At 53.1% G+C, this 24,712-nt stretch overlaps 2 protein-coding genes across 9 annotated transcripts in view; both read left to right on the top strand.

The window, feature by feature from the left end:
* The window catches only part of MTMR14 (myotubularin related protein 14), a 53,025-nt gene extending 33,112 nt beyond the window's left edge, over nt 1-19,913 (top strand). The window contains exons 10-19 of one of the 6 annotated variants that reach the window (XM_032149607.2): nt 758-824; nt 2,164-2,249; nt 2,467-2,543; nt 2,790-2,826; nt 5,405-5,475; nt 6,279-6,337; nt 6,528-6,666; nt 7,559-7,738; nt 15,345-15,500; nt 19,313-19,913. In XM_032149607.2, coding sequence (XP_032005498.1) covers nt 758-824; nt 2,164-2,249; nt 2,467-2,543; nt 2,790-2,826; nt 5,405-5,475; nt 6,279-6,337; nt 6,528-6,666; nt 7,559-7,738; nt 15,345-15,500; nt 19,313-19,496 — 1,056 coding nt within the window. In that variant the 3' untranslated portion in view covers nt 19,497-19,913. Of the gene's footprint in view, nt 1-757; nt 825-2,163; nt 2,250-2,466; nt 2,544-2,789; nt 2,827-5,404; nt 5,476-6,278; nt 6,338-6,527; nt 6,667-7,558; nt 7,739-11,671; nt 11,777-14,205; nt 15,501-19,312 lie in introns of those variants that run through there. The other 5 variants (XM_058437223.1, XM_032149608.2, XM_032149609.2 and 2 more) reach the window with 5 other exon arrangements.
* A 1,442-nt stretch (nt 19,914-21,355) lies between these two features.
* Nucleotides 21,356-24,712, top strand: part of CPNE9 (copine family member 9) — a 26,269-nt gene continuing 22,912 nt past the window's right edge. Inside the window, exons 1-7 of one of the 3 annotated variants that reach the window (XM_058437224.1) lie at nt 21,356-21,586; nt 22,088-22,128; nt 22,250-22,296; nt 22,392-22,495; nt 22,964-23,000; nt 23,095-23,220; nt 23,487-23,563. In XM_058437224.1, the coding sequence (XP_058293207.1) occupies nt 21,519-21,586; nt 22,088-22,128; nt 22,250-22,296; nt 22,392-22,495; nt 22,964-23,000; nt 23,095-23,220; nt 23,487-23,563 (500 nt within the window). In that variant the 5' untranslated portion in view covers nt 21,356-21,518. Of the gene's footprint in view, nt 21,587-22,087; nt 22,129-22,249; nt 22,297-22,391; nt 22,496-22,963; nt 23,001-23,094; nt 23,221-23,486; nt 23,564-24,712 lie in introns of those variants that run through there. The other 2 variants (XM_058437225.1, XM_032149622.2) reach the window with 2 other exon arrangements.

Genomic DNA, 24,712 nt, shown 5'->3' on the forward strand with positions numbered 1-24,712 from the left:
CTAGGGAAAAGGGTGCCGCAAAACTGGGTCAGGCCCTTCCATGGAGTTCTAGGTTCTGAGTGGGCTGTTTCTTAGAGGGTCTGGACTAGACCTTGCACTTGGGCTAGAACAGAGGTTCTCCTCTCTTTAAGGCTTTTGCTTAATTTTCCATCTCCCACCTCATGGGCCTCCTTTTTTAAAAGACTTTCCCTGCCAGACAGATTCCATTTATTATTCATCAAAAGATAGTATGCAGTAAATAGCAATGAAAAGCAAATGAAGCATGTTTGAAAAGGTTGATGTTTTAGTTTCTGTGATGTGATGGCAAATGAAGGAATGAATCTTTTTATGTGGCCATTTGGAGACATTGGCCACAGCCTCAGGGCTCTTCATTTACCTTTACTGACTTCCTGGACAGCCACACCAGGAGCCCAGCACTTAGGGAACCCTAATGTGGGCAGGGGGCTCTGGGTCACCCTGGCCCCAGCATCCCTTTCTGTTCCTCAGTCTCACATTGGGTCAGACCCGCCCCCCCCCCCGCCGCGAGTAGGGGGTCCACAGGCTGAGGGGTGGAGGGAGAGGTGGTAGGAGCTGCTGGAGATGGAATATGAATGTCCCAGATTATCTGGGATTCAAAACCTGTGGTTTGTAACCAAGGGCCTTGTGTAGTTGTTGCCCCAGAATAACTCTTGGCATTTTATTTTTTAAATACTTTAAATTCTAAATCTGAGTTAATGTCCATTCTTAGACTCCTTTTCTTCTCACTTTTCTCCAACAGTGTTGGGACCTGGTGCAACAAACACAAAACTACCTGAAGCTGCTGCTTTCCTTAGTTAACAGTGATGGTGAGTCTGTCTCCTCCAGAGCCCTCGAGCCACTGCACCCTTGGGGAGTTCCCAGTTCATTCTACCTCAACTGTATGTTTGTTGGAGTCACACACCTAACTTTTGTGCTGCGGGAGAGGGATTTGGGGAGTTCCTAGAATCCCAGAGGCTGGGTGGGATTTGTCCATTGGTGGCTTTATTCCATGTCCTCAAAATCCTGGAAAACAAAATTAAGAACTCATTGCCATCTCTGCCGTGCACAGGGTATTTTCACACTGGCTCAGCATTGCACATCAGCATTGTGTGTGGGGCCAGGATGGGCCTCTCATTGAGAAAGATGAGGCATGAGATGAGAGGATCAATCCGGGCTGCTCAGCGGATGCACACAGCCTGTAGAGGCCCTGTTCTCCAGAGTCCTCCACCCAGTTTGGCTGTTTTGATTGGATGGGCCTGGCTTGCTCAGTGTCTCTAGGGCAGACGGACTCTAAATCTCTGGTAGCAATCAGGACTTCTGTAGGAGTTGCACTTGCTCAAACAAGTGGAAATGCATTGGCTTATGGAACCAAGAAGGCCCAAGAACAGAGTCAGGTGAACATCATAAAGAATCTTTCTCTGTTTCTCAAAACCACTATCTTGGCCTCATGGCTGGCAGCCATTCCAGACCTGTCTCCCGCCATCTTAGCTCCCCCAGGGGAGACTGCCTCAGTCTCTGGAGTTCCAGTAAAAGTCTGAGCTCATGCTCATTGACCCAGTTTGGGTTAAGTGCCCATCCTTGAACTGGTCGCTGGAGGGAGAGTTGCCACAAAGTCACATGTCAGCCCCTGGAGCCAGGTACTGGTTCTCTAGCTGGGGGCAGTACCACCCCTCAAAGCACTTCTGGAAACATGTGTCTGGCATGTTGGGTGCTACAGAAACTAGAGGGTGGGGAAGGTAGTACTAGCATGTGGTTGGAGTTGGCCAGGGATAGTCAATGTCCTGCAATTCATGCAGCCCTGCACACTGAAAAATTGCCCACTCCTGCTACCCCCCAAAAAATACTTGTAGTGCCCTCTGAGAAATGGGTAGGGATGTCAGCCCTGCCTAAATGACCTGGGCAAAGTGGACTGTGCAGGCTGCACTGTGTCCCCAGAAGTACACTGAGAACTATAGCCAGAAGGAAGAAAGGAGGCTACAAAACCAGACGCCTGCCACTCACCCCTTTCTGGGACTAGGCTGGAGAAGAGCCGTGGGGAGGCCACTGGGGAAGACAGAAGCTGGTGGGGCCTGGCTCCCTCCACCAGGCCAGGGTGGTGGTACTTCCCTACTCATCGGCCCATGTCTGGTTCTCTCCTGGGCATCCTCTCCTGTGGTTCCTGAGTAGATGACAGCGGGCTGCTGGTACACTGTATCTCAGGCTGGGATCGGACCCCCCTCTTCATCTCCCTCCTGCGCCTTTCCTTGTGGGCTGTGAGTATCAATCGGCCCCTACCAAGCTCTGCTCTTTGGGTGTGTTAGGATTGTCTCCAGACAGAGGTTGCGGCAGGGGATGCCATCGCTCAGAGTAGATGTGTTTAACCCTGTCCTTCAGGGTGTTCATCAGCCTGCGTTGTCACTGGGTCTGGTTATGGTTCAGCTCCTGGGGACGACAAGAGGGCTCTGTCACATCTCCTGTGGTCTCTTCCAGGATGGGCTCATCCACACGTCCCTGAAGCCCGCTGAGATCCTCTACCTCACTGTGGCCTATGACTGGTTCCTCTTCGGGTAAGCCTTTGCAGGAGTTGGGTTTTGGGGCCTTAGTAACAGTTTCTATATGTGAGTTGTGTGGTGGCTCCCTTGACAGGGGTTGGAGGTAAGGATAATCCCACCCCTCGAGAAGGACCGAAGCTGCTGATCAGGCCCCACCTGCCACGCTGGTGCCAGTGACACAGTCTGTGTCTGGTGACCCTGTCCTCTTGGCCTTGTCATCTTGGTGCTGCTGACTTTGCCTCTCCACCCTCCTTTTTTCAGGCACATGTTGGTAGATCGGCTCAGCAAAGGGGAGGAGGTGAGTATACCACCTACGACTTGTGGGCACAGCTCAGCACTGAAAGAGGGGCAGGGGGTGGCCAGTCTGAGTTCCACGTTTTAGGGGCAGCTCCTTGCCCCAGGGGTGCAGGGATGTGGCCCCCTGTCATCTCCTCCTGAGGCAGCATGGCAGGACAAGCACCAGCCCAGTAGCTCTGTGTTCTGGGCCTCGTGGGCCTGTGCTGTGGAGAGAATACAAGCCCACATGTCGGGGTGAGCAGTTACATGACGGCCTTGGCTGCCTGTGATCTTCCCTCTCACAGGCCACTCGTTTTCTCTGCTCAGCTCGGGAACCATCTTACAAGTCCTTTCTGTGCCCCTCGTCTCTGCAGCTAAAATGCAGCAGCACTTCTCTTCCCCACCCTCCCGTCACACCCTTCAGCCACTTTTCAATGTCAGGGCGCCCGGCAACAGGGTCCTGCCCCTGATGGTTGCCTCCAGGTCCCCTTTCCTCTGGACCTGCTCTTCCTTCCTCTTCCAGTGTGCTCAGCACTCTCTCCCCCATGCCCGTCGCCTTCTCTGCGCCCCCATCCTGTCGGCCACTCTCTGCGGGCCTTACCTGTTAGTGACTGTTTTCCTTGCATGCAGGTCTGGAGTCGGCCCTGAGTGTGTTCCCTAGTTGGCCCCATTACTGCCTGGGTGACCTTGGGTGATATGCTTCACCTTGAGTCTCCTGGTGTCAAGCGTGAGAGAATGAGTCCAGACGCCCAGCGTGGAAGCTGTTCCACAGTGCCAGCTCCTTCTCTTTGGCCCCCACTCCCCCATTTTCCCAAAGTGTGTTTCTCATCTTTCTCACTCTCGTGAGGCTGCTTCCTTCCTGGGAATCTTATCTCGCGCCTCCTCCTTTTGTTCCTCCGTCTCAGCTGCTCCTCTCCCCTTCCAAATCTCTTCTTCTGAATACTTACCGCATCTGCCAGGGCTGTAGAGCTCTAAGCCTGTTCGTCAGAGGCCTCCGTGAACTCTCTCAGAGGCGGTGACTTTGGTATTGAAATCAGTGCTTCAAGAAGCCTCTTCGTAGCCTCTCATTATAGGACTTTCCCAGAGCTCTGGGACATTCTACCCTCCCTGTAGTCTCCCTCCCCCCACAAAGCAGACCAGATCTGCCTGCAGAGGGTGGGGCTGAACCAAGTAGTGTCTGAGTTTGAGCCCTTGGCATCTCTCCATGTAGAGAAGAAGCTCTCCTCAGCTGCAGGTTCATCTTCAGGACCTTTCTGTTACCCCCCAGACAATGCAGACACTGATGCGTCCAAAGTAAAAAAAAAAACCCCAGGCCTATTAGTTAAACATGATTGCATCGTCTCCCCACCTCACGTTGGAGGTTTGAGGAACATATTAGCATATTAGCATATTAAAGACTACAAAGTCTGTAGTGAAAACACCTGTTTAATCTTAAGTAATGCAACATTTTCATACTGACCCAACCTGGGCAGCCCTCTCCTTGTGGGCGGCAGCTCCTTGCTTGGGCACACAGAGATAAGAAACTGACAGGGCTCGTGGGATGCCAAGTGGGGATTTCTCTGAGAGAGGGTCTCATGGGCCAGGCCTTTGGGAATCACTACAGAAATGGAAGCCTGGTGTGCGCTTCCTGGAGGCCCCTGGGCTAGGCACTGGCTGGAAGGTAGAAGATAATTTGCTCATGGAGGTGGGGATGTGGCTGGGGTCAGGAGCCTCCTGCCTGTGCCCACCTCAAGCTTAAGACCTGACCCTCACGACTCCTCAGCAAGGGAGGCTCTAGGCCAGACAGCGGCTGCCCACACCCCCAGTTCTGAACCAGTATTTTGGGACGCCTCCTCTAAAAAATGTGATTCCTTTCCCTTCCATTATGTTCCTGCTTTGTCCATTATTCTCCCTGTGCCCAAGTCATCTCTCCCACAGCTGTCCTTCCCTGTTAGCATCTCTCCCTGGGAATCTTAGAAGAGGGGAGAGGGTACCATTTCACTTTATCCTTTTTAACCACTTGAGAACACACATATTGAATTTGATGATGGTTTGAAAAATCACTGGCCTGGCCGGGCATGGTGGCTCACGCCTGTAATCCCAGCACTTTGGGAGGCTGAGGCGGGCGGATCACGAGGTCAGGATATCAAGACCATCCTGACTAACACGGTGAAACCCTGTCTCTAATAAAAATGTGAACAATTAGCTGGGTGTGGTGGCGGGCGCCTGTAGTCCCAGCTACTCGGGAGGCTGAGGCAGGAGAATGGCATGAACCTAGAAGGCTGAGCTTGCAGTGAGCCGAGATCACGCCATTGCACTCCAGCCTGGGTGACAGAGCGAGACTCCGTCTCAAATAAAAAAAAAAAAATTGCTGGCTTAACCCTGGCAGTCCCAGGAAGGAAATCCCTTCCTTCCTTGCCCCGGCCCAAGTGCATCTGCCAGGCCCTTCCAAGGCCTCTGTACCACCCACACCATTCATGGACCAGAACACCCACAGAGTCCCACACAGCAGGGCTGCTCTCTAGCAGGGGCCTTGACCTTAGTGGCTGGACGCCCTCCCCGTGGGAGTTCTACTGCCTTGGTTCTTCTCATTGTGCATTGCTCTTTGGTCTCTCCTTTAGATTTTCTTCTTCTGCTTCAATTTTTTGAAGCATATTACCTCCGAGGAGTTCTCTGCTCTGAAGACCCAGAGGTAAGTGGAGGCCTGCACGGGTCGTGCTGGGCCAGGGCGCTCTGAGAAGGGCTGCTCCCTGGCAGGCAGAGGCTGGCCACCTCATTCCCGCCCTGCCTCCCTGCTTGTTCGGCTGGTGCTCCCTCCTGCCTTCACTGTGAGGCCAAGGTAGGAGTCCCTGCTGAAGACCACTGGTGAAGAGGCTGTTCTGCAGGGAAGGCCATGTTGGGGTCAACTTGGAGTCACACTAGCAGACAGGCTTTGGGACAGACGAGTGGTCTCTGGTGACCAACAGAACAGGTGTATTGCTGCAGGGAGAAGCCAGCCCAGGAGTAGGAGGACTCTTAACTCCCAGTGCGCCTAAGCTGACTCTTGTCGTCCATGGCCTACAGCAGAAAGTGTGGCTGAACACTGCAGCCCCCTACAAAAGGGCAGAAGGCTGCTTCTGGCCTGGGAAATGCAAGAGTCTTGGCTGGCAACTGCCTTAGGACCCCTGTAAGAGTTGGGGTCTTGCCTAAGTTGGTTTGCCTTCCTAATCAGAGCTACAAGCATGTTGGGCCAGACTTGAATGCTCAGGCCACAAGCTGATGAGGAGGATGCAGACCTTACTGGCCTCAGAAATCTGCACGTGTGTGTTGGACAGAGGCTTGCAGCATGGGTCCCAGAAGTGGCCCTGGTGTCTTATAACACTCCCTAGGCTAGGACCCATCTCCACAAGTTGCCAGTGAATTGAGCTGCTTTCCAGGACAGGCAGGATTGGGAACGGGGGACACAATAAGACCCCAGATAGATCTGGAATTTACTGCTCTGGCTTCCGTTTCTAGGAGGAAGAGTTTGCCAGCCCGGGATGGAGGCTTCACCCTGGAAGACATCTGCATGCTGAGTGAGTCCTGGGCCCCAAGAGACTTCCCTTCCTCCATGCATCTTCCTGAGTACAGACCAGGCAGGAACTGTTTGTGCTAGGAGTTTGTTTTTTTTTTTTTTTTTTCTTCCCAGTTATGTGGTATAGAAAAGGTGGGGGACCAGTAGTGGGAGAAGGTAACACGCTGACTGATGGCACTGGCTTCTTTTAGGACGAAAGGACCGTGGCAGCACCACCAGCCTTGGCAGCGACTTCTCCCTGGTCATGGAGAGTTCCCCAGGAGCCACTGGGAGCTTCACCTATGAGGCCGTGGAGCTGGTCCCAGCAGGAGCGCTGACTCAGGCAGCTTGGTAAGGGGCCAGACTGGGACCAAGGTCACTCACAGCTGTGGCCCAGGGCCATCAGCACCAGGGAGCCAGGCTGGAGCCCCAAGAACAAAGGGGGCTCCCAACAGAAGAGCTGAGAGGATAGCTCCGTGCTCCTGCTGTCTCTACTGGGCCTCAGAAGCCAGCCATCTGGTTGGTGAAGGGCACTGCCTGTGGTGGCCCAGGAACATAAAGGGCTAGGGCTCCCTGTGGGACAGAGAAGCAGCTGGGCAGGGCAGGGCAGGGGACTGGGGAGGCTGGTATTGGAGGAGCACCATTGTATCATTTGTCGGGGAGATAGGGGGCCATTTTGGAAAAAGAAAACCAAAAAGGTGGGTGTAAGATGATAGGCAATTGGGAACTTGTTTGAGGGTCAGCTCCTTTGAGAATCTCATGAAATTGAGACCCTGATGACTTTCACCCTAGACAGATGGCTCAAGATGTTGCATAACAAAGTCCTGAGTGGTGGCTCGTATTTATAATCCCAGCACTTTGGGAGGCCAAGGCAGGAGGATCACTCGAGCCCAGGAGTTCGAGATCAGTCTGGGCAGCATAATGAGACCCTGTCTTTTAGGGAAGAAAAAAAAAAAGATTTTGCATAACATATGGAGGTGGGCAGTGACTGAACAGTGAGGAATCATTTTCTAGCACATACTTTGAGACCAGTAGGCTGGTGTGATTTGGATGCCACAGGCCCTCCATAAAGACCCAGCCCTGCTGCCCATGGCCCTGAGCTGGAGAGAGTGCTAATGTTTGCCCACTCTCCTGTGATGTTTTCCCAGTGGAAGTAAAGCCTAGGCCTGAAATTCAGTGAGGGTGGGCAGAGGGCTTTGCCTGCAGTGGCCCCTGGCTCACAGCCCTGCTCCTTCCACTGCAGGAGGAAGAGCCACTCATCCTCTCCACAGAGTGTCCTCTGGAACCGGCCACAACCCTCAGAGGACCGCTTGCCTTCCCATCAGGGGCTGGCGGAAGCCAGGTCTTCCAGCTCCTCTTCCTCAAACCATTCTGATAACTTTTTCAGGATGGGTAGCAGTCCCCTGGAGGTCCCCAAACCCAGGTGAGGAGCTCCAAAGCCCTTGCTGTTGGAAGTGGCTAGCTTTCCCCCTTAATAAGACTGGAGGGTCGGGGCCAGCACCTGAGCTAGGGTCTCAAGATGGGGTTCCTAAGCTTGCAGGCCCAGTATTTGGAGGATGGGTTAGTGTTCGGGAATAAAGCAAGGGCTGATTTGTAGAGTGGTTTGAGACTCCTTCCTCGAACCCTAGCAGAATGCAGGGGAACCCAGAAGTGCTGTGGCTGTGATGTGATAGGTGGGGAATAGGGACTGCCTCCACTTGTTACCTTTGGCAGATCCCAACCTCCTAGGTGCACCTCCCATTGTGGTTGAAGAGATACACCTAGATTCTGAGTCCCTTCTGGCTCTCACATCTCAAGTCTAAATTGGTGGGGCAGTGAGAACAGTGTTAGGGCACTGAGCTACATGTGTGTGGCTGGGACAAACGATGGTGACAGCACACCTGGAAAGGGAGCAGCTCAGCCAGGATGGCCATGCCAGGGCCATGGCTGAAGGGCGCTGCAGGAATGGTGCTTCCTGGGTGAGTTTAAAACTGAGCATGGGCCAGAGGCTAGGTTTGAGGGCTGGTCTGGCACTTGGGGAAAGCATTTCCTTCCACTTTCATACTCCCATCGAAAGAATCCTGTGATTCTAAAGTTTTGAGAATGTCTAGCCTTTCTGGAGTGAATAAAGCAGTGTGGGACTTCAGGCCCTTAGTGAATTCCAGGGAAAAAGGGGCATTTAGAAGAATGGGCATGAGCTTTGGCGTCCATCCCAGATTCAAGTCAAGCTCTGCCACATCACGTCCATGTGATTTTCAGACTCAGTTTAGTCCTTGGTAGTAATAGGTCTGTTAAGAAGAAAAACATTCTGAAACTTCTGGAACCTTCCTCCCATCACCGCTCTATGATTTTTCCCTCTGGGCAAAAACAGGCAATGAAGGAAGATGGGGAAGAACATCCTCTGCACGTAGGCAGAGCAGATAAGCGGGAGGCGAGTGGGCGTTCCAGACTGCACTGCCCACAGGGGCCCCGTGTGCTCACCCCTGCGTGAGCTCTTCATCTCAGAACACTGCCTGAGTGCTGGAGCTGAGCCTGTGAAACCACTGCCACACGCCGTCTGGCCCCAGTGGGAGGTGTGGTGGAAGTGGTGGGGCAGAGACGGGGCCAGACAGACAAGCCCATGTGCCGGTGCCCTGTCCCATCCTCTGTGTGCATGCCTGCTGCCGCACCACCTTTGTCTGCACCCAGCTGTCCTCAGGGCCACTCTGGGGCTTCAGTGGCACTGTGTGACCCTCACTGTTCTAGGCTGTGGCTCAAGGTCATGGTTCCTGCCCCCTTTTCTGCCTGTCCAGCATTGCTGAACAACTAGGGAGGAAACCAGAAGGTTCCTCTTGTCCTCTGGGTCTTGCCTCAGTCTTAACTGCCCAGACTGCAGTGAGCTCCCAAGCTGAGGCAGCGCCCCATCACCCGTTACCACACCCTAGCTCTCCATCTCTTGCCTGCCAAAAGATCTCACTTTCCAATCTTATGATAGTGTCCCTCAGTCTCACAGGTGACTTTCTGCTTTCAGGGCATGGCTCAGGCTCTTGTAGCCAGTCCAGGATGGCCACCAAGGCCCCCTCTTGGGAGGCTGAGGGGGATTGGGGTTGTCCTCCTGACCTCAGAGCCCTGCACGCTGGGGCTTGGCCAAGCTTGGGATAGCTGGACCGAGATGGGTACAAGGCTTTGAAAGGTGTGGGGTGGGCGGCTGTGAGGTGTTTGATCCTTCTGCTGGTCTGTTGGGGGGATGCCTGTCTGGAGCCAGGCTTCTTCTGACTTGGATGCCAGTTGGTCAGAGGTTTTGAAAGTCTAGATTATTCAGATTTGGAGCATTCTAATTATGTATTTCTATTACCATTAAAATTAATTTAGTCTCGTCTCTTAAAGTGCCTAAGGGATCCTGTCATTAGCTTCCCTGCTGCCTCTTAAGGTAACAATAGCCAATCAAGTCTTTAATGTGGTAGGAGAAGCTGTATGGAAAGAAACCTTTTAGTGAAGCTGTCTGTGACAGCCAAAATTCTCCTAATTGAATTTTTTGGGTTTTTATACACTCCAAATTCTACAGGCATCTCTCTTTTAAAGCAGGATTCCCCCATGGAATGAATCTGTGAAGCTTTGTTCAAAGTTAAGGAGTAGGTATGAATCAGGTTGGGAAGAAAGTTCTGTGGGGTGCCTATTCTTACTAACCCCCAGCCCATAGCCCTTACTGGCAAGCCTGGTGGTTTTTAATCATTGTTAGCTGTTGCTGCAGCAGCTTCTGATTAAGTTGCATTTCTGGACCATTGTTAAATCTCTCATCAGCGACAGGGTTGAGGGCTGGGATGGGCCAGGACCAATGCTGTGAGCTCACATGCCTCCCCCAGCTCTGGTTAGCAGGTCGCTCTACCTTGCATGGCCTTGGCCTCTGCTCTGGAGTCACGCATCCTTTAGGAATAGGGGGGTTGCTAGCACAGCATTGTCCATGCCCAAGGAGGGATGGTGCCACCACTGAGCCCAGCTTGAAGCTAGGCTACCTGAAGAGCAGATGAAGTTTGCTGAGGGATGCCCAGCAGCCTGGTTGAATAGCTGAGTAGCAACACAGGGACCAACCTCTGCTGCCCAGTTAGCTACTCTTCCCCCAGCCACCACCACCCGCTAACTACTCTTTGAGCAACGAGCTCTGTCTTAGACTGTCTGCTTGTGGGTGGGAGCAGGGTAAGTTTAGATTAGGTGACAGCCAGGTCCTCTCAGAGCCCAGGATTCTGTATCTTAGCTCAAGTACTAACTCTGTGTGACTTCATGACATGTCACTTGATGACTTTGAGTTTCCATTTTCTTATCTGTGTAATCAGAGGCTTAGGTAACTCCAAGGTCCTTCCTAGCTGTGTACCTTCAAACCTTCTGTATTAGCCTTGTCAGATGTTTTCAAATGCAAGTAACAGAAAACACATTTCAAACTGACTGAAACAATAAAGGAAACACATTTACAGTCAGCCCTCCATATCTGCAGTTTCCACATCCATGATCAGCCAACCAGATTGAAAACATTCAAGATAACATAAACAATAGAAAGTAATACAAATGTGAACATGCAGTATAACAACCATGTACAGAGCATTGACATTGTATCAGATAATCTAGAGATGATTTAAAACATATGGAAGGATATGCATAGGTTATATGCAAATACAAGTGACTCTTGAACAATGCAGGGATTAGGGCTGTCCCCCACCCATGCAGTTGAAATCTGTGTATAACTGACTCCCCAAAAACTACAGATAGCCTGCTGTTGACTAGAAGCCTTACCAATGACATAAAGTCAGTTAACACATATTTTGCATATCTATTATATACTGTATTCTTAGGTAAACTAGAGAAAAATAAAATGTTAAGAAAATCATAAGGAAGGGAAACTATATTTCCTGTGTATTCAGTAGAAGTGGATCATAATAAAGGTCTTCATGCTGAGGAAAAAATGGAGGGAGGGGCTGTCTTGCTGTGTAGGGCAGCAGAGGCAGGAGATAATCTGCATATGAGTGGACCTGTGCAGTTCATGCGTGTGTTCAAGGATCAGCTGTGCTGCTACATTTTATGTAAGGGACTTGAGCATCCAAGGACTTGGTATTGGTGGGGTGGTAAGTGGGTGGCGATCCTGGAACCAATGCCCTGCAGACAAAAAGGAATAACAAGGAACAACTGTATATGGAAAAGCCTAGTGGAAAATCAGCCTTCAGGTGCAGCCTGATCAAGGTTCCAGCTCTATTTCCCCGTGGTTTGTTCCCGTTGCTTCCTTCTGCATGTTAGCTTTGTTCTCTGGCCAGCTTCCCTAACGGTGGCAAAATGGCTGACAGCACCTCCCAGGATGGCACGCTGCTTCCTTTCTCACATCTAGGGGTCACATGAGAGCCTCTTTTTTCAGTTATAGGTAGAAGCTGTGTGCTTTACTCCCGTTGGAGGTTATGTGGTGGTCCATGAACCAATTTCTGAGTCGCCCACCCCTTATCAGGAAGAAAGATGAGTATATTATCTTTGGTCAGACCTGGGTTTCAGTCGTAGCTTTGCAGTCCTAGCTGTCTGACTTGGAAAAATCACTTCCCTTCTGAGCTCAGTTATTTTATCCTGTTTTTAAAGGGGGAAAAATGATTCAGGCCCCCGTAAGTTTGGGTTAAAATGAAATAATGGGTTGGACATGGTGGCTCATGCCTGTAATCCAGCACTTTGGGAGGCCAAGGTCAGAAAATCATTTGAACCCAGGAATTCAAGACTAGGCTGAGCACCATAGTGAGACCCTGCCAATACAAAAGATAGATTAGATAGATAGATTGGATGGATGGATGGATGGATGGATGGATGGATGGATGGATGGATGGATGGATGGATGGATAGATGGATGGATGGATTGGGATGGACTGGGATGGACTGGGAGGGATGGAGTAAATACTCAATAGTAGATACCTTTTCACGAATGCTCAGTAAACTAGCTGTGGTTAAGGACTTGGCCTTATCAGTCATTTGTCCGAGAGCCTGTAGGCTCTGTCCTGGCACTAGGCAGCTGCGTAAAAGGCCAGGCCCCCATCCCGACCTGTGTATTCTTGCCTGGGTTGAGCCAGCTCGGTTTGTGTGAGTATTCTTGTACCTGCTTCCAGAAAGGACTAGCTAAAAGACACCTGCTCTGAGTTAGCCACCAGCAGGGCATCTGGGGAGTTGGGAGCCGGTAGGAACTGCAGCTCTGGGTGCTGTGAAGAGGGCCCTGAGCCGCATCCAACTAAGGAAGTGAAATGTTGCTGAGCTCCCACCCTCCTAGGCAGAGGTCCGAGCCGCTGGGATGTGGACAGGTGACCTCTGAAGCATTGTCAGCTCCGCCACCATGCAGTTTGAGGGTTGCTTGGTCCCATGTTCTCTCCAGTCATGTAGTGGGAGAGCAGAGGGGGTGGAGCTTGGACCCCTCTGTTTGCTGCTCAGGGCAAAAGACTTTGGGCTCTTATTGAAGCTGGTTAAGTTACCTGTGTTCTTAGACTGACTGGAAGGCTTTTCCTCCCTTCTCAGTATGTGGGCACAGGTCCTTACTCCCGGTGACATGATGCACTGTAGGTGTCCCCTGCAGCCAGCTAATCCATGGTGGTATTTGTGAACACCTTCCTGCTTAGCATGGCCCTTTGCTCTCAACCCCAGGAGCTGAATGGTCATTTTGTAGCCCTTCCTTTGACAAAGGCCTCACGTAGGAAGACTCCTTTGTTGCCAGTGTGTTCACTCTTGAAAAATCCCAGAGTCTGCAGAAGATGGCTGCTTGCTGAGAGATGCTTCTGTCCCCTGGGATCACACACCCTGCTGCTGTCTGTGCTGCCTAATCCATCTGACAGCTGCTGCAAGTGCGGTTCTTGGCCGGTGTTACCTGCTGAGACCTGGGGGAAGTAAAGGGAAGTGACAAGCCCAGGGGACCTGGAATCCTTGAGGGGAGCCAGTCAGTAACTCCAACCTATTGGTCATGTTTCCCTTGCCAGTGTTACTCTTTGGCTCTTGGGGAGTGGTTTTGGGGCCTGAGAAACTTCCCCATGCTCCCAGCCCCAGCTGTGCCTCATCCTAGTCAGCATGCCTTCCATTCCCTCAACATTCTGGTTTTTAGCTGTTGTTTTCCCACAAGCTGCTAAAACTGGAAAAGATTCTACCCTGCAGCTTGAACAATAGATGAGATTTGTGGAGCTAGGGTGCATCTCAGGGTTGTGCCGGCTGAAGGCCTGGTGTGACCTGGAGGAGGCACAGGGCAGGCTGCTCCTGGGGAGCTGTCTCTTTGATTTACAGACTGCCTGAGCCCAAGTTTCTCCATCTAGAAACAAGGAAGCCCTGCTTTGTCGGGCCCTAGGGGCTTCCGTCAGGTGACAGACCATATCCTGTTCTCATCCCTAATGCTGCCATCACGCACCTTCTAGAGTTTAGCAGGAATGATGAATGTGACAAGTCTTTATGTTGTAGGGGGTTCCGATTTATGGCAGCCTTAACATAGAAAACCATCTGTTTTCCCTGGTCCCAAGGTGGTTCTGTTTCAGGACAAATGTGCAGTCATTCTTGGTTTTAAAAATCTCTTCTCAGCCAGGCGCAGTGGCTCACGCCTGTAATCCCAGCACTTTGGGAGGCCGAGGCAGGCGGATCACCAGAGATCAGGAGTTCAAGACCAGCCTGGCCAACATGGTGAAACCCTATCTCTACTAAAAATACACACAAAAAAAATAGCCGGGCATGGTGGCGGGCGTCTGTAATCCCAGCTATTTGGGATTACAGTTGGGAGGCTGAGGAGGAGAATTGCCTGAACCCAGGAGGCAGAGGTTGCAGTGAGCCGAGATCACGCCACTGCACTCCAGCCTGGGCGACAAGAGCGGGGGAAAAACAAAAACAGAAACCTCTTCTCACACTTCCTAGCTGTGATACCTCAGGCAAGTGTCTTCACCTGTTTTACAGATGGGGATGATTAAGGATTGCCAGAGTTGCAGTGCCTGGCCAGCTGTACTCCAGTGGCAGCTGCTTGGGGATAAGACTAGCACGGTGACCAGTCGGGCTGTCACCTCAGACTAGGAGCCCTTGACATCAGCCAGCTGGGGAAGCCAAGGCCAGTGAACATTTTTCTCCACTCCCAATCCCTGCTCTTCATTCCTGTTTCTGGATCCCTACTGGAACACCTACTGCTGCTTTTGGATGAAAGAATAAAGGGTCAAGCATCAAAGATGATGTCCTTCTGGGGACAGGGACCTGGGGTAGCAGGTGGAAGGGCCTTGTTTGATGTCTCCCTATTGCCTCCCCCACCCACACTGGCTGGACTGCTTGCTGCCCAGGACAGAAGAGGGGGGTTGGCTGTGAGTGGGGAGGAGGTGGAAGCAGTAGATTCCCAGCACAACTTTCTTCCTCCCACCCCCCAAACCTCTATCTGAGGAAGGCCTGATGAAGCTGTCAGGCTGCCTGCCTGATTCATCCCTTCCCTCTGGGCATAGCCACTGAGTCTGCTGGGCTGATGCTTCTGAATACAAACTATGGTACCTGGAAGGCACTGCAGAGAAAGGGGGGACCTCAGGGCTCCCATTCCATCACTCTTCAGTCTAGGTCATACTCTCCACAATCCCCAAGAGGCCTGTACCATCTCTTCTGATGGGACCCCTGGGTTCTGTGTTGCCCACCCTGCAAATCTGCATGCCAGCAAGCATGGGTGACCCGTCTGGCTGCTGGGTCACCTTCATTTGGGTGCTAGCCTTGCTGCCTTCATTTGGTGCTGTTGAGATTGTCCTTGCTGTGTTCACACCCAGCGCAGACATGCCCTGGCCCCAGGCTGTGGCTCCGATTCACTCTTACTGCCATGCTTTGTTCTCATTTTTTGCTTCCACAGTAAGTCTGCACAAAATACTGTCCTCACAGCTGAGTTTACCTGGTGATTTGTTCTTTTTTCTCGGTTATTACTTGTCCAGCTTTTTTTTTTTAGACTTTTGGAGACAGCGATTGACAACAGAACTTAGCAGCCAGGGCTGCACTAGTCCCCCAGCTCCCTCCAGAGCCTGTGTCAGGCATATGACTGACTGCATCCTCTCCCCTCTCTCTCCTCTCTGCCCCAGATCAGTGGACCATCCCCTGCCCGGATCCTCTCTCTCCACAGACTATGGCAGCTGGCAGATGGTAACGGGCTGTGGCAGTATTCAGGAGCGGGCTGTCCTGCACACAGACTCCTCTCTCCCTTTCAGCTTCCCGGATGAGCTCCCTAACAGTTGTCTGTAAGTGTCTTGCTTGAGAAGGCAGGATGCTTCCCTGCCCATATGAAAAGCTGGTGAGCAGTCAGGAGTGCTGGGTAGGAATGAGGCAGAGGCTGGCGTTCAGGAGCTGGCCTGGCCTCCTGCCCTCCCCTCTGTCAGCTGCTGGACCCGAGGTATGAAGGAGGCCTGTGGCTGGTCAGGAAGTGCACTGGTTTGTGTGTTCACTCTGCAGCCTCTAAAACCCATCCACTGGTGTCTCAGGTGCACCCAGAGGGAAAGCTGCTGGACTGTAACTATAGAAGATTCTATTTCTGTATAAGCCTTTGCCTGACATGAGAATCGTTTGAAGGCAGAACAGTGGGATAGTGAAGGTAGGTGTATGGTGGAGGCCAGAGCCAGGGCGGTGCTGGGTTAGCCCAAAGCTGTGCTCCTGAGCAGAATCTAGGGTTACTTGCCGTCTCTACCCACCTTGTCTTCTGTTTTTGCCTCTGGGCAGGAATAAGAATTGGTTGGGGATTCTAGATCCCACACCTGCAAAACCCTGAGTTTCCAGCCCTTAACAGTGTGTCCACCTGACTGGAGCAGCTGACTCTGGGGAAACCACCTGCCCCTGGCCTATTCTGCCGCTTCATGGATGTCAGGCAGGAGAAAGCCTCTGGTGGCCGGGGGAGCAAGCCCTGCTCCTCAGCTGTGGTGCCTGAGGGCCTCTCAGCAAGCCTTCCATACCATGGGCTGAATGAATGGCACATGCTGGGGCCTCACCGCCAGCACCGCAATCCAGCTCATCCCCCCACCCCTGTTGGCAGGTTGGAGGCAAGGCGCCTTGGGGAGTTGGGAAGGGAAAGGGGGCTCTGGATCCTAGCTGAGGGCAGTCAGAAGCCAGTCAGACCTTGAAATTCCAGGATGGCACAGGTCCTGGCCCTGCAGCTGTGAAGTCACCAAAGAGCTTCTGAGGTCACTGTGCCTGGCACAGCCTCCTCTGCAGCCAGCCCCTAGGCCAGAAACAAGATCTTAGATTTTTGAAGGCTTAAAAAAAAAAAAATCGCAGGCCGGGCGTGGTGGCTCACGCCTGTAATCCCAGCACTTTGGGAGGCTGAGGCGGGCGGATCACCTAAGGTTGGGAGTTCGAGACCAACCTGACCAACATGGAGAAACCCTGTCTCTACTAAAAATACAAAATTAGCTGGGCAAGGTGGTGCATGCCTATTAGTAATCCCAGCTACTCGGGAGGCTGAGGCAGGAGAATCGCTTGAACCTGGGAAGCGGAGGTTGCCGTGAGCCAAGATCGTGCCATTGCACTCCAGCCTGGGCAACAAGAGCGAAACTCCCTCTCAAAAAAAAAAAAAAAAAAAAAAAAATTGCACCTTTCTGTAGAGACTTCCTACTCCAGCCCCATTTGCCCAAGAGCCATCTCTGAAGGAAGCACAGATATCCCTGCTTGATAGCACCCCTCACTTACCTGGGGTTAGCCACTGAAACAGGCAACTCCAGCCCCAGATCACACACCCTGGAACCTACAATTTAGGCCCCAGGCAGCACTCTAAGCTGCTAGCCAACCCTTTAGTTCTGGGAGGTTCTTGGAGGAGGGCTGGATTCCGTATGATCTCAAGGCCTGCAAGACTGTGGGATGCGGTCAGAGTTGATTCTTGTGAAGCCATGCAGCATGTGGGTTCAGCAGTTGGGCTTTGTTATCAGAAAAACTTAAGGCCAAATCCTAGCTGCTCTGTTCACCAGTTGTATCTTCAAGTGTCAGCCTTGCCTTTTCTGAGCCTGTTAAGCTCATCTCTCAAGAAGGAATGGCACTGTAGTACCTCCCTTGCCTGATGTGTGTCCTTAAATGGGTCACATAGCCTCTCCTGTTTTCTCGTCTCTCAGTAGGTGGTGGTTTCTGTCCCTTCCACCTCTCAGAAATGGGCAGCCATGGCGGGGGGGTAGGGCAGGGCAGTGAGAATGCTCATGTATGGATCTTTGGATGTTCCCTGTGAGTGTAAACTATTCGTCTGTTTCTCCCTCATATGTTATAAGGAGAAGCTAAAGCAAGCATGCATGGCCTTTGGCCTGTGTGAAATTAGAAAGTAAAAACATCTCAGGCCATGCTTCTCCCCCACTTGCCAGGAGAGACTTCAGGATTGTTGATGGTAGTACAGGAATCCGGTCTCAGCTCCATGTTCTTAGTGCTGCTGCAGGAGTGATTTGACTTTTCTTTGCCCCAGAGCCTACTGCTTCCATCTCTCACGTTTCACTCCCACCGATCTGCTTTCCCTGGAGTCCTGTCTATCTCCCCCCATACTTAACTCAGGACTGTCATTTATCCTCAGACATCCCTCTGCTCCCACAAGCCCTGGGTACAAGTCATTGAGCCTTTGGGATTGGGTTCACTTCAGCTGCCTCTGACATTTCCAGGGAGGGACTGTCCAGGGATTGGTTTCTTGAGGGCAGATTTGGAGCAAGATTAGTAGGCATGGCTGGTCTTAGTATTTAGGTATATGGGAATGTGAGGGCTCTTCTCATATAAGTCTGTGACCCCTAGAGAGGGCCCTCCAGGGACCCATCAGGGGAACACCATGTGAGTACCTGAACTTTGAGTCCAGAGTCCACGGGCCTCTTCTATTAAAGGCCCTTGGGGGTGTCACACAGCCTCATGTGGAGTCACGCTTTGATAAGCCTGAGTTGTGTGCACTTGTTTCCCTTCTTGACTTGTAATTTCAGGGTAAGGAAAGAAGAGGGGCTTTCATTTGTGATCAGAGCCTACAGAGGCCAAGAGAGGAATGGGGAATAGAATCAGAACACCTCCTAAGATGCATCATGTCTAGGCCTCAAGGCTGGGGCCTTTTTTTTCCTTTTTTTTTTTAGACACAGTCTCACTCTTGCCCAGGCTGGAGTGCAGTGGCGCAATCTGGCTCACTGTAACCCCTGCCTCCCGGGATCAAGTGATTCTCCTGCCTTCAGCCTCCCAAATAGCTGGGATTACAGGCACATGCCACCATGTCCAGTGAATTTTTGTATTTTCAGTAGAAACAGGGTTTTGCCATGTTGGCCAAGCTAGTCTCAAACTCCTGACCTGCCTCGGCCTCCCAAAGTGCTGGGATTACAGGTGTGAGCCACCACACCGAGCCAAGGCTGAGGACTTTGAACAGCTACAGCCTGCTGCCAGATTTCAGGGGCCTCCTTACTGTTAGGTATAAGACTTCATGCCTTAGCTTGCTCTTCCTGAGGAGTGGAAGCAGAGAACTGCTGGCGCAAATTCCCTCCTGCTTAGCTACCTTCCTTCCCAGTGATGGCAAAGACAGTTATTTTCACAACAGGTCAGGTCAGGCCAGGCACAGTTGCTCACGCCTGTAATCCCAGTACTGTGAGAGGCCAAGGCAGGTGGATCAGTTGAGTCCAGGAGTTTGAGACCAGCCTGGGCAACATGGTAAAACCCCATCATGGTGGCATGTGCCTGTAGTCCCAGCTACTTGAGGGGCTGAGGTGGGAGGATGGCTTGAGCCTGGGAGGTTGAGGCTACAGTGAGTGCTGATTGTGTCACTGCACTCCAGCCTGGGCAATAGAGTGAGACCTTGTCTCAAGAAAAAAAAAAAGAAAGAAAGGTTAGTGTCCCAGTAAAAGCTCCTGCTCTAGGTGGGAACAGTAGCCTGAGGGCTTAGAGGAATGGTTTAAGGGAAAACAGGGCCAGATATTTGGGGCCTGAACCACAAGGATAGCATGGCCGTAGGACAGACACTGGCCTTGTACAGTCAGAAGCACAAGGACAGGTGGTATGGAGGGAGGATGAGGATACTGGGTCCTGTCCCAGGGTAATGTCTTTGTTCTTTCTCTTTCCCTCCCCATAGGCTTGCAGCCCTGAGTGATCGAGAGACTCGGCTGCAGGAGGTGCGCTCAGCCTTCTTGGCTGCGTACAGCAGCACAGTGGGGCTTCGGGCAGTAGCCCCCAGTCCTTCCGGTGCCATCGGGGGCCTGCTGGAGCAGTTTGCCCGTGGTGTCGGACTCCGGGGCATCAGCAGCAATGCCCTGTGAAGAAGCCAGCCCGTGACAGTTTCCTGTTCCTCTCTCAGCTGAGCCCTTAGCAGAATCAAAGCTATGCCTGGCCGAAGGGGTACTTCCAGGTCAGGAGAAATTTCACTCCCCCATCTCCATCATGTACATTGCAGCCCCAAAGCTGAGCAAGGCCAAAGACAGGGTTTTCCAACCCCCAGCCGCTTGACTGGTGACACCACCCCTTCTTGTCACTGTCTCCCACCCACCCCATCTTTGCTGGGATTCCCATCAACTCTCAGAACTGTGTGGGGTTTCCCTGGGGCCTTGTGGAAGCCATGACTTCACAAAGACCCTACCTCTCAATTCTTGTTTCTGGGGAGGAGGGATCACCTGCACTGAGAATGAGGCAGTTTGACACAGATCACAAAATAAAATCAAAGTCTTTTTGAATAGCCACTCTCGTGTCCTCATTTGGTTATTGTCTTTGTGGAGCTATTAGGAAGGTTCTCATTGTCCTTCCTTGTGCTGGACAAGGGGTGTTTAAGTGGAGGGCAGGTGAAACAGGAAGAGAACTGGCGACAGGTATACCTCTCCACTCACGAGCCATGGTAGTCCCTGCAGTGGGGACAATACTCAAGACTGTCGAGAGTAGTGGTTCTCGGGCCTAAGCAGGTCCTAGTCACCTAGGGAGCCTGATTAGCTGTGCACATTCCCAGGGCTGCCTGAGCTTTAGCCTTAGGGTTGCTAAGGAAGTTGCCTGGGAATTAGGAGCTGGAGGATCTTCATTTTTTTCAGATTTTTTGAGATAGAGTCTCACTGTCACCCAAGCTGGAGTGCAATGGCACAATCTTGGCTCACTGCAACCCCTGCCTCCTGGGTTCAAGCGATCCTCCTGCCTCAGTCTCCTGAGGAGCTACGTGAATGTGCCACCATCCCCAGTTAATTTTTGTATTTTTAGTAGAGATGGGGTTTCACCATGTTGGCCAGGCCAGTCTCAAACTCCTGAGCTCAAGTGATCTGCCTGCCTCGGCCTCCTAAAGTGCTGGGATTACAGGCATGAGCCTCTGCACCCGACCAGGATCTTCATCTTTAACAAGTTCTGTAGGCAGCAGGGTCCTGGTACAGGTGACCTGCAGCCCCTACCTTGAGCCCTGCCTATGGAGGAAGGACTGGCTTCTGAACCTTTGGAGATAGCAATTGGTGTGCATGTGTGGTGGGGGAGAGCCTGGCTGACCACCACCCCCTTCTACAGTATGACCTACAGTAGATTGCGTCATGAGAGTGTGTCCGCATCTGTAACGCCATGAAAGTCGTGAGGGTTAAAAGGCATGGGCAGACGGCTTTGCACGGTGCTCAACAGCCACCATTTACTGTCATCAGTGTGAATACCCAGAGGACAAATCATAAATACCAGTGAATATTGAGCACTTGCTGTGTGCTAAGTGCTTTCCTTGGGTTATCTCAGTAAAATTTTACAGCACCTAAAGTAGCTGCTGTTAAGGGCCTTTCTAACGGCCTTTCACGGTTGAGCCACAGAGAGGTTGAGTAACTTGTCCAAGGTCGCACAGCTAATAAGAGATGTACTTTTCCTATTCAGAGACCTAGGCAGGCTGGGAGTGGGAAAGGGCAGAAACACTAAGGGAGTGGCTCAGAAAGAGGCAACAATTCCAATGCCCACCAGATGCCCCAAATGTTTCAGCATCATGGACAACTCTAGGGGGCCTGGGTTTCCACCCCAGAGAGTTGCGCAGGGCATACTCTACCAAGGTGTGGGTTGGAGTTGGGGGTCGGGATGAGGTTCCCCGCTGGCTCCAGGCTGCTCCAATGGGGCGGGGGCCGCCCGCAGGGCCGGGCGGGGCTGTGCTGCCATCTGGAGCCGCTGCCGCCGGCGGCCACTGTCAGGGCGCGAGCGGCGGGAGCGCACGCAGGGCTGGAGCGAGTGCAGCCGCCGCCGCCGCCGCCGACACCGCGGCACATGGGCCGGCCCCGCCGCTGCCGTCGCCCCTAGCCCCAGCAGCCCTGGTCTCGCAGCCTCCTGCGGCTCTGGTCGCCCGACCAGCCATGTCTCTCGGCGGAGCCTCCGAGCGCAGCGTCCCGGCCACCAAGATTGAAATTACCGTGTCCTGCCGGTGAGCGGGCCGCACTGGGGAGGGCTTAGGCACTGGCACTGCCCCAGCCCCAGGCAGGGGCCAGACCCCCAGAGGAGAGGCGAAATTGGCTGGAAAATCACAGCTGATGACAGGGGAGTCGCTGGTGGGATCGAGAAGGGGGGGGGTCTTGGGCAGCCCCACCCAGAAAAAAGGGCTCAGCCTGCGGGTTCAGGGGGTGGGTCGCAGATATCCGGTAGGAGCTCGGCCCCAGGAGGACAAAGTTCTGGGGCGAGCCCTCTTTCCTGGGCCCTTGGAGACAGTGTGGGTGCGTTCGCGTACAGTCCGCAGAGCCATGGTTCCTGGACAGCGATTTCCGGTTCTGTCCAGAGTGCTGACAGAGCGGACCCCAGGTCGGGGTAGCCATGGGGGACAGAGGTTCGATGCGGGCCCTATGCCTCCCCTCAGTGCCCGGCTCAGAGCCGACTCGAGGCGGGCGGGCTCCAGGATGATCCACCCTGTCTGTCTGTTGCTTTTCTCTAGGAACCTGCTAGACCTTGATACCTTCTCCAAGTCCGACCCCAGTAGGCGGCTCCAGGACCGGGAGGGGGAACTTGGGGTCTGGGCGCGACTCGGGGGCGGGTGGAGTCGGGGCCAGGGGTGCGAGCCGACCTGACGTCCTTCCCTCCCCGCCCCCACCTGCAGTGGTGGTGCTTTACACGCAGAGCCGGGCCAGCCAGGAGTGGCGGGAGGTGAGTCCCAGAGTCCCCTCCCGGCCCAGGGCGTCGCCCGGGAATTCCCCTGCCCGTCTACACGTCCCACGCTGACCCTCCACCCCCCTACCCAGTTCGGACGGACCGAGGTGATTGATAACACGTTGAACCCAGACTTCGTGCGCAAATTCGTCCTCGACTATTTCTTTGAGGAAAAGCAAAATCTGCGCTTCGATGTGTGAGGCCCCGCCTGGAATTCTGGCTTGGCCCGCCCCCGACCTGGATCCGCCCGGAATTCTGGCTTGCCCCACCCCCGCCTCTCCTCCGGCCTAGTTCTTCCCGCAGGCCTCCCTCCCATTCTGAATGGCCCCCTCTAGCCTGAGCCCTGCCCTTTTGTGAGATGCGGTCCAGTTCCGTCCCCCGCTCTGGCCCCGCCCACAACTCTGCTCCTATCGCAGCTCCACCTCAGGCCCGACCCCTTCCAGACAACGCTGCCCCCAGTAGCCCCTGACTTGGCCTGGCCCAGGCTTGACCGTCTGACAACTCGGCCCACCCTGACTCCTCCCCCAAAGGAGACCAAAGCTGAATTCGGGTCCACGGCCACTCATTCCTCCACCCAAAATTTTCACCAAGACTCGGTGCCCGACCCCTTTCCACCCTCTCCCCCACCTAGCCCCACCCCACACCGGTTCCACTCTTTTCCCAGGTACAACGTGGACTCCAAAACCAACATCTCCAAACCGGTGAGCAAACGTTTCCTCGAGGGTTGGCGGAGCGCACAGGAGGCACTTAGATGTGTTCAACGACTCTTAGAACTCCTCCTAACCCTCGACCCAGACCCCATCTTCTTCAGGCCCCCAACCCACCCTCCTGGTCCCTCTCCTCGTGCCTGAGTGTCCTGCCTGTGCCCTCTACTCACTGTTCCTCTTCCTTCTTGGCTGCCACTGCTGGGACCTGCAGAAGGTGAGGCTGAATGGGGCTGGGCAGAGGCTGGGGGTGGGGATGGTATTGTGGAGAACAGGCTTGGACTGATGACCCACTTCGAGGCAGAGATTGCTCGCAGACCGCTTCTTTCACACCCCCTCCATTAAAGCCCATGCAGGGCAGTGGCTCTTGCACCACTCACTCGCCTGGGAACTGCCCTGGTCCTGTGCAGGAGCATCACTGGGGCTGGGCTGGGACTCAGCACTCAAGAGCTTCTGGTCTCGCTGACTCCTTGTCCTGCATAGGATTTCCTGGGACAAGCGTTCCTGGCCCTGGGAGAGGTGATCGGAGGCCAGGGCAGCCGAGTAGAGCGAACCCTCACGTAAGCTGAATAGGAAGGGGTGTGGGAGTGGGGTGGGGGCTTCCAAATTCTCCCTCCCAAGGATGCGGCTGACTGATAGCATGGAGGCTGGGGTTGCCCCTGGTCAGGAGCCTGCACCAGCTCCCATCACCCTCGTAGAAAAGTCCAATTTCCAGCGCTCTGCCCGAGTCAGTATCAGGCCTGATATGTCTTTTCCTTCTCTCTCTCTCTCTGTTTCTCTCTCTGTCTCCTCACTCTTTTTCTAAGTCTGATTCAACCTTTAAGGTCCACTTCCAAGCCCCTCTCCACAGGGAAGCTCCCCCGGACTAAGTCAAATCCTCAGGAATTTCCATTACATCCACTCACTAAATGTGCATTAGCATGTTTTATATCCCACACCCTGTTCTAGGCACCAGGGCTTCATTCATTCCACAAACACTATGTATACATACCCTATGTCAGCCACTGTTAAAGGGGATTAGCTTGCAATGGTGAACAAAACAAAGGTTCTTGTCCTCAGGGTGCTGATACTCTAGTTGTGCGGGGAGGACAGTACAAAATAGACATAAGTACATAATAGATTAGACAATATTAAGTGCTATGGGGAAAGAGACAAAGTAGAGCAGAATCAGGGGAACTGGAAATAATGGATGAGTGGGAGGTGCAGGATTCAACAGTGCGGTTGAGCAGGCCTCATGGACAGGTAACTTTGGAGCAACAACCTGAGGGAGGTAAGGGAGTAAATGGTACAGACGTGTGGAGGAAGAATGTTCCAGGCAGAGGAGACTGCCAGTGCAAAAGCCTGGTGCATTCAAAGAACAGCAAGGAGGCCAGTGTGACTGGAGCCAGGTGACTGGGAGGCAGAAGGAAGTGAGGTTGAAGAGCTAACAGGGCCTTGCAGCGGACTTCCACCTTTCCTCTGAAACAGGAGTCACTGGAGGGTTCTGAGCAGACGAGTGACATGATATGGCTGCTTACAAAAGATGGTGCTAGCTGTAGGGTTAAGAATAAACCTTGGTGCCGGGCGCGGTGGCTCACGCTTGTAATCCCAGCACTTTGGGAGGCCGAGGCGGGCGGATCACGAGGTCAGGAGATCGAGACCACGGTGAAACACCGTCTCTACTAAAAATACAAAAAATTAGCCGGGCGCGGTGGCGGGCGCCTGTAGTC

The sequence above is a fragment of the Hylobates moloch genome, unplaced genomic scaffold (assembly GCF_009828535.3).
Source record: "Hylobates moloch isolate HMO894 unplaced genomic scaffold, HMol_V3 SCAFFOLD_4, whole genome shotgun sequence".
Taxonomy (NCBI): domain Eukaryota; kingdom Metazoa; phylum Chordata; class Mammalia; order Primates; family Hylobatidae; genus Hylobates; species Hylobates moloch.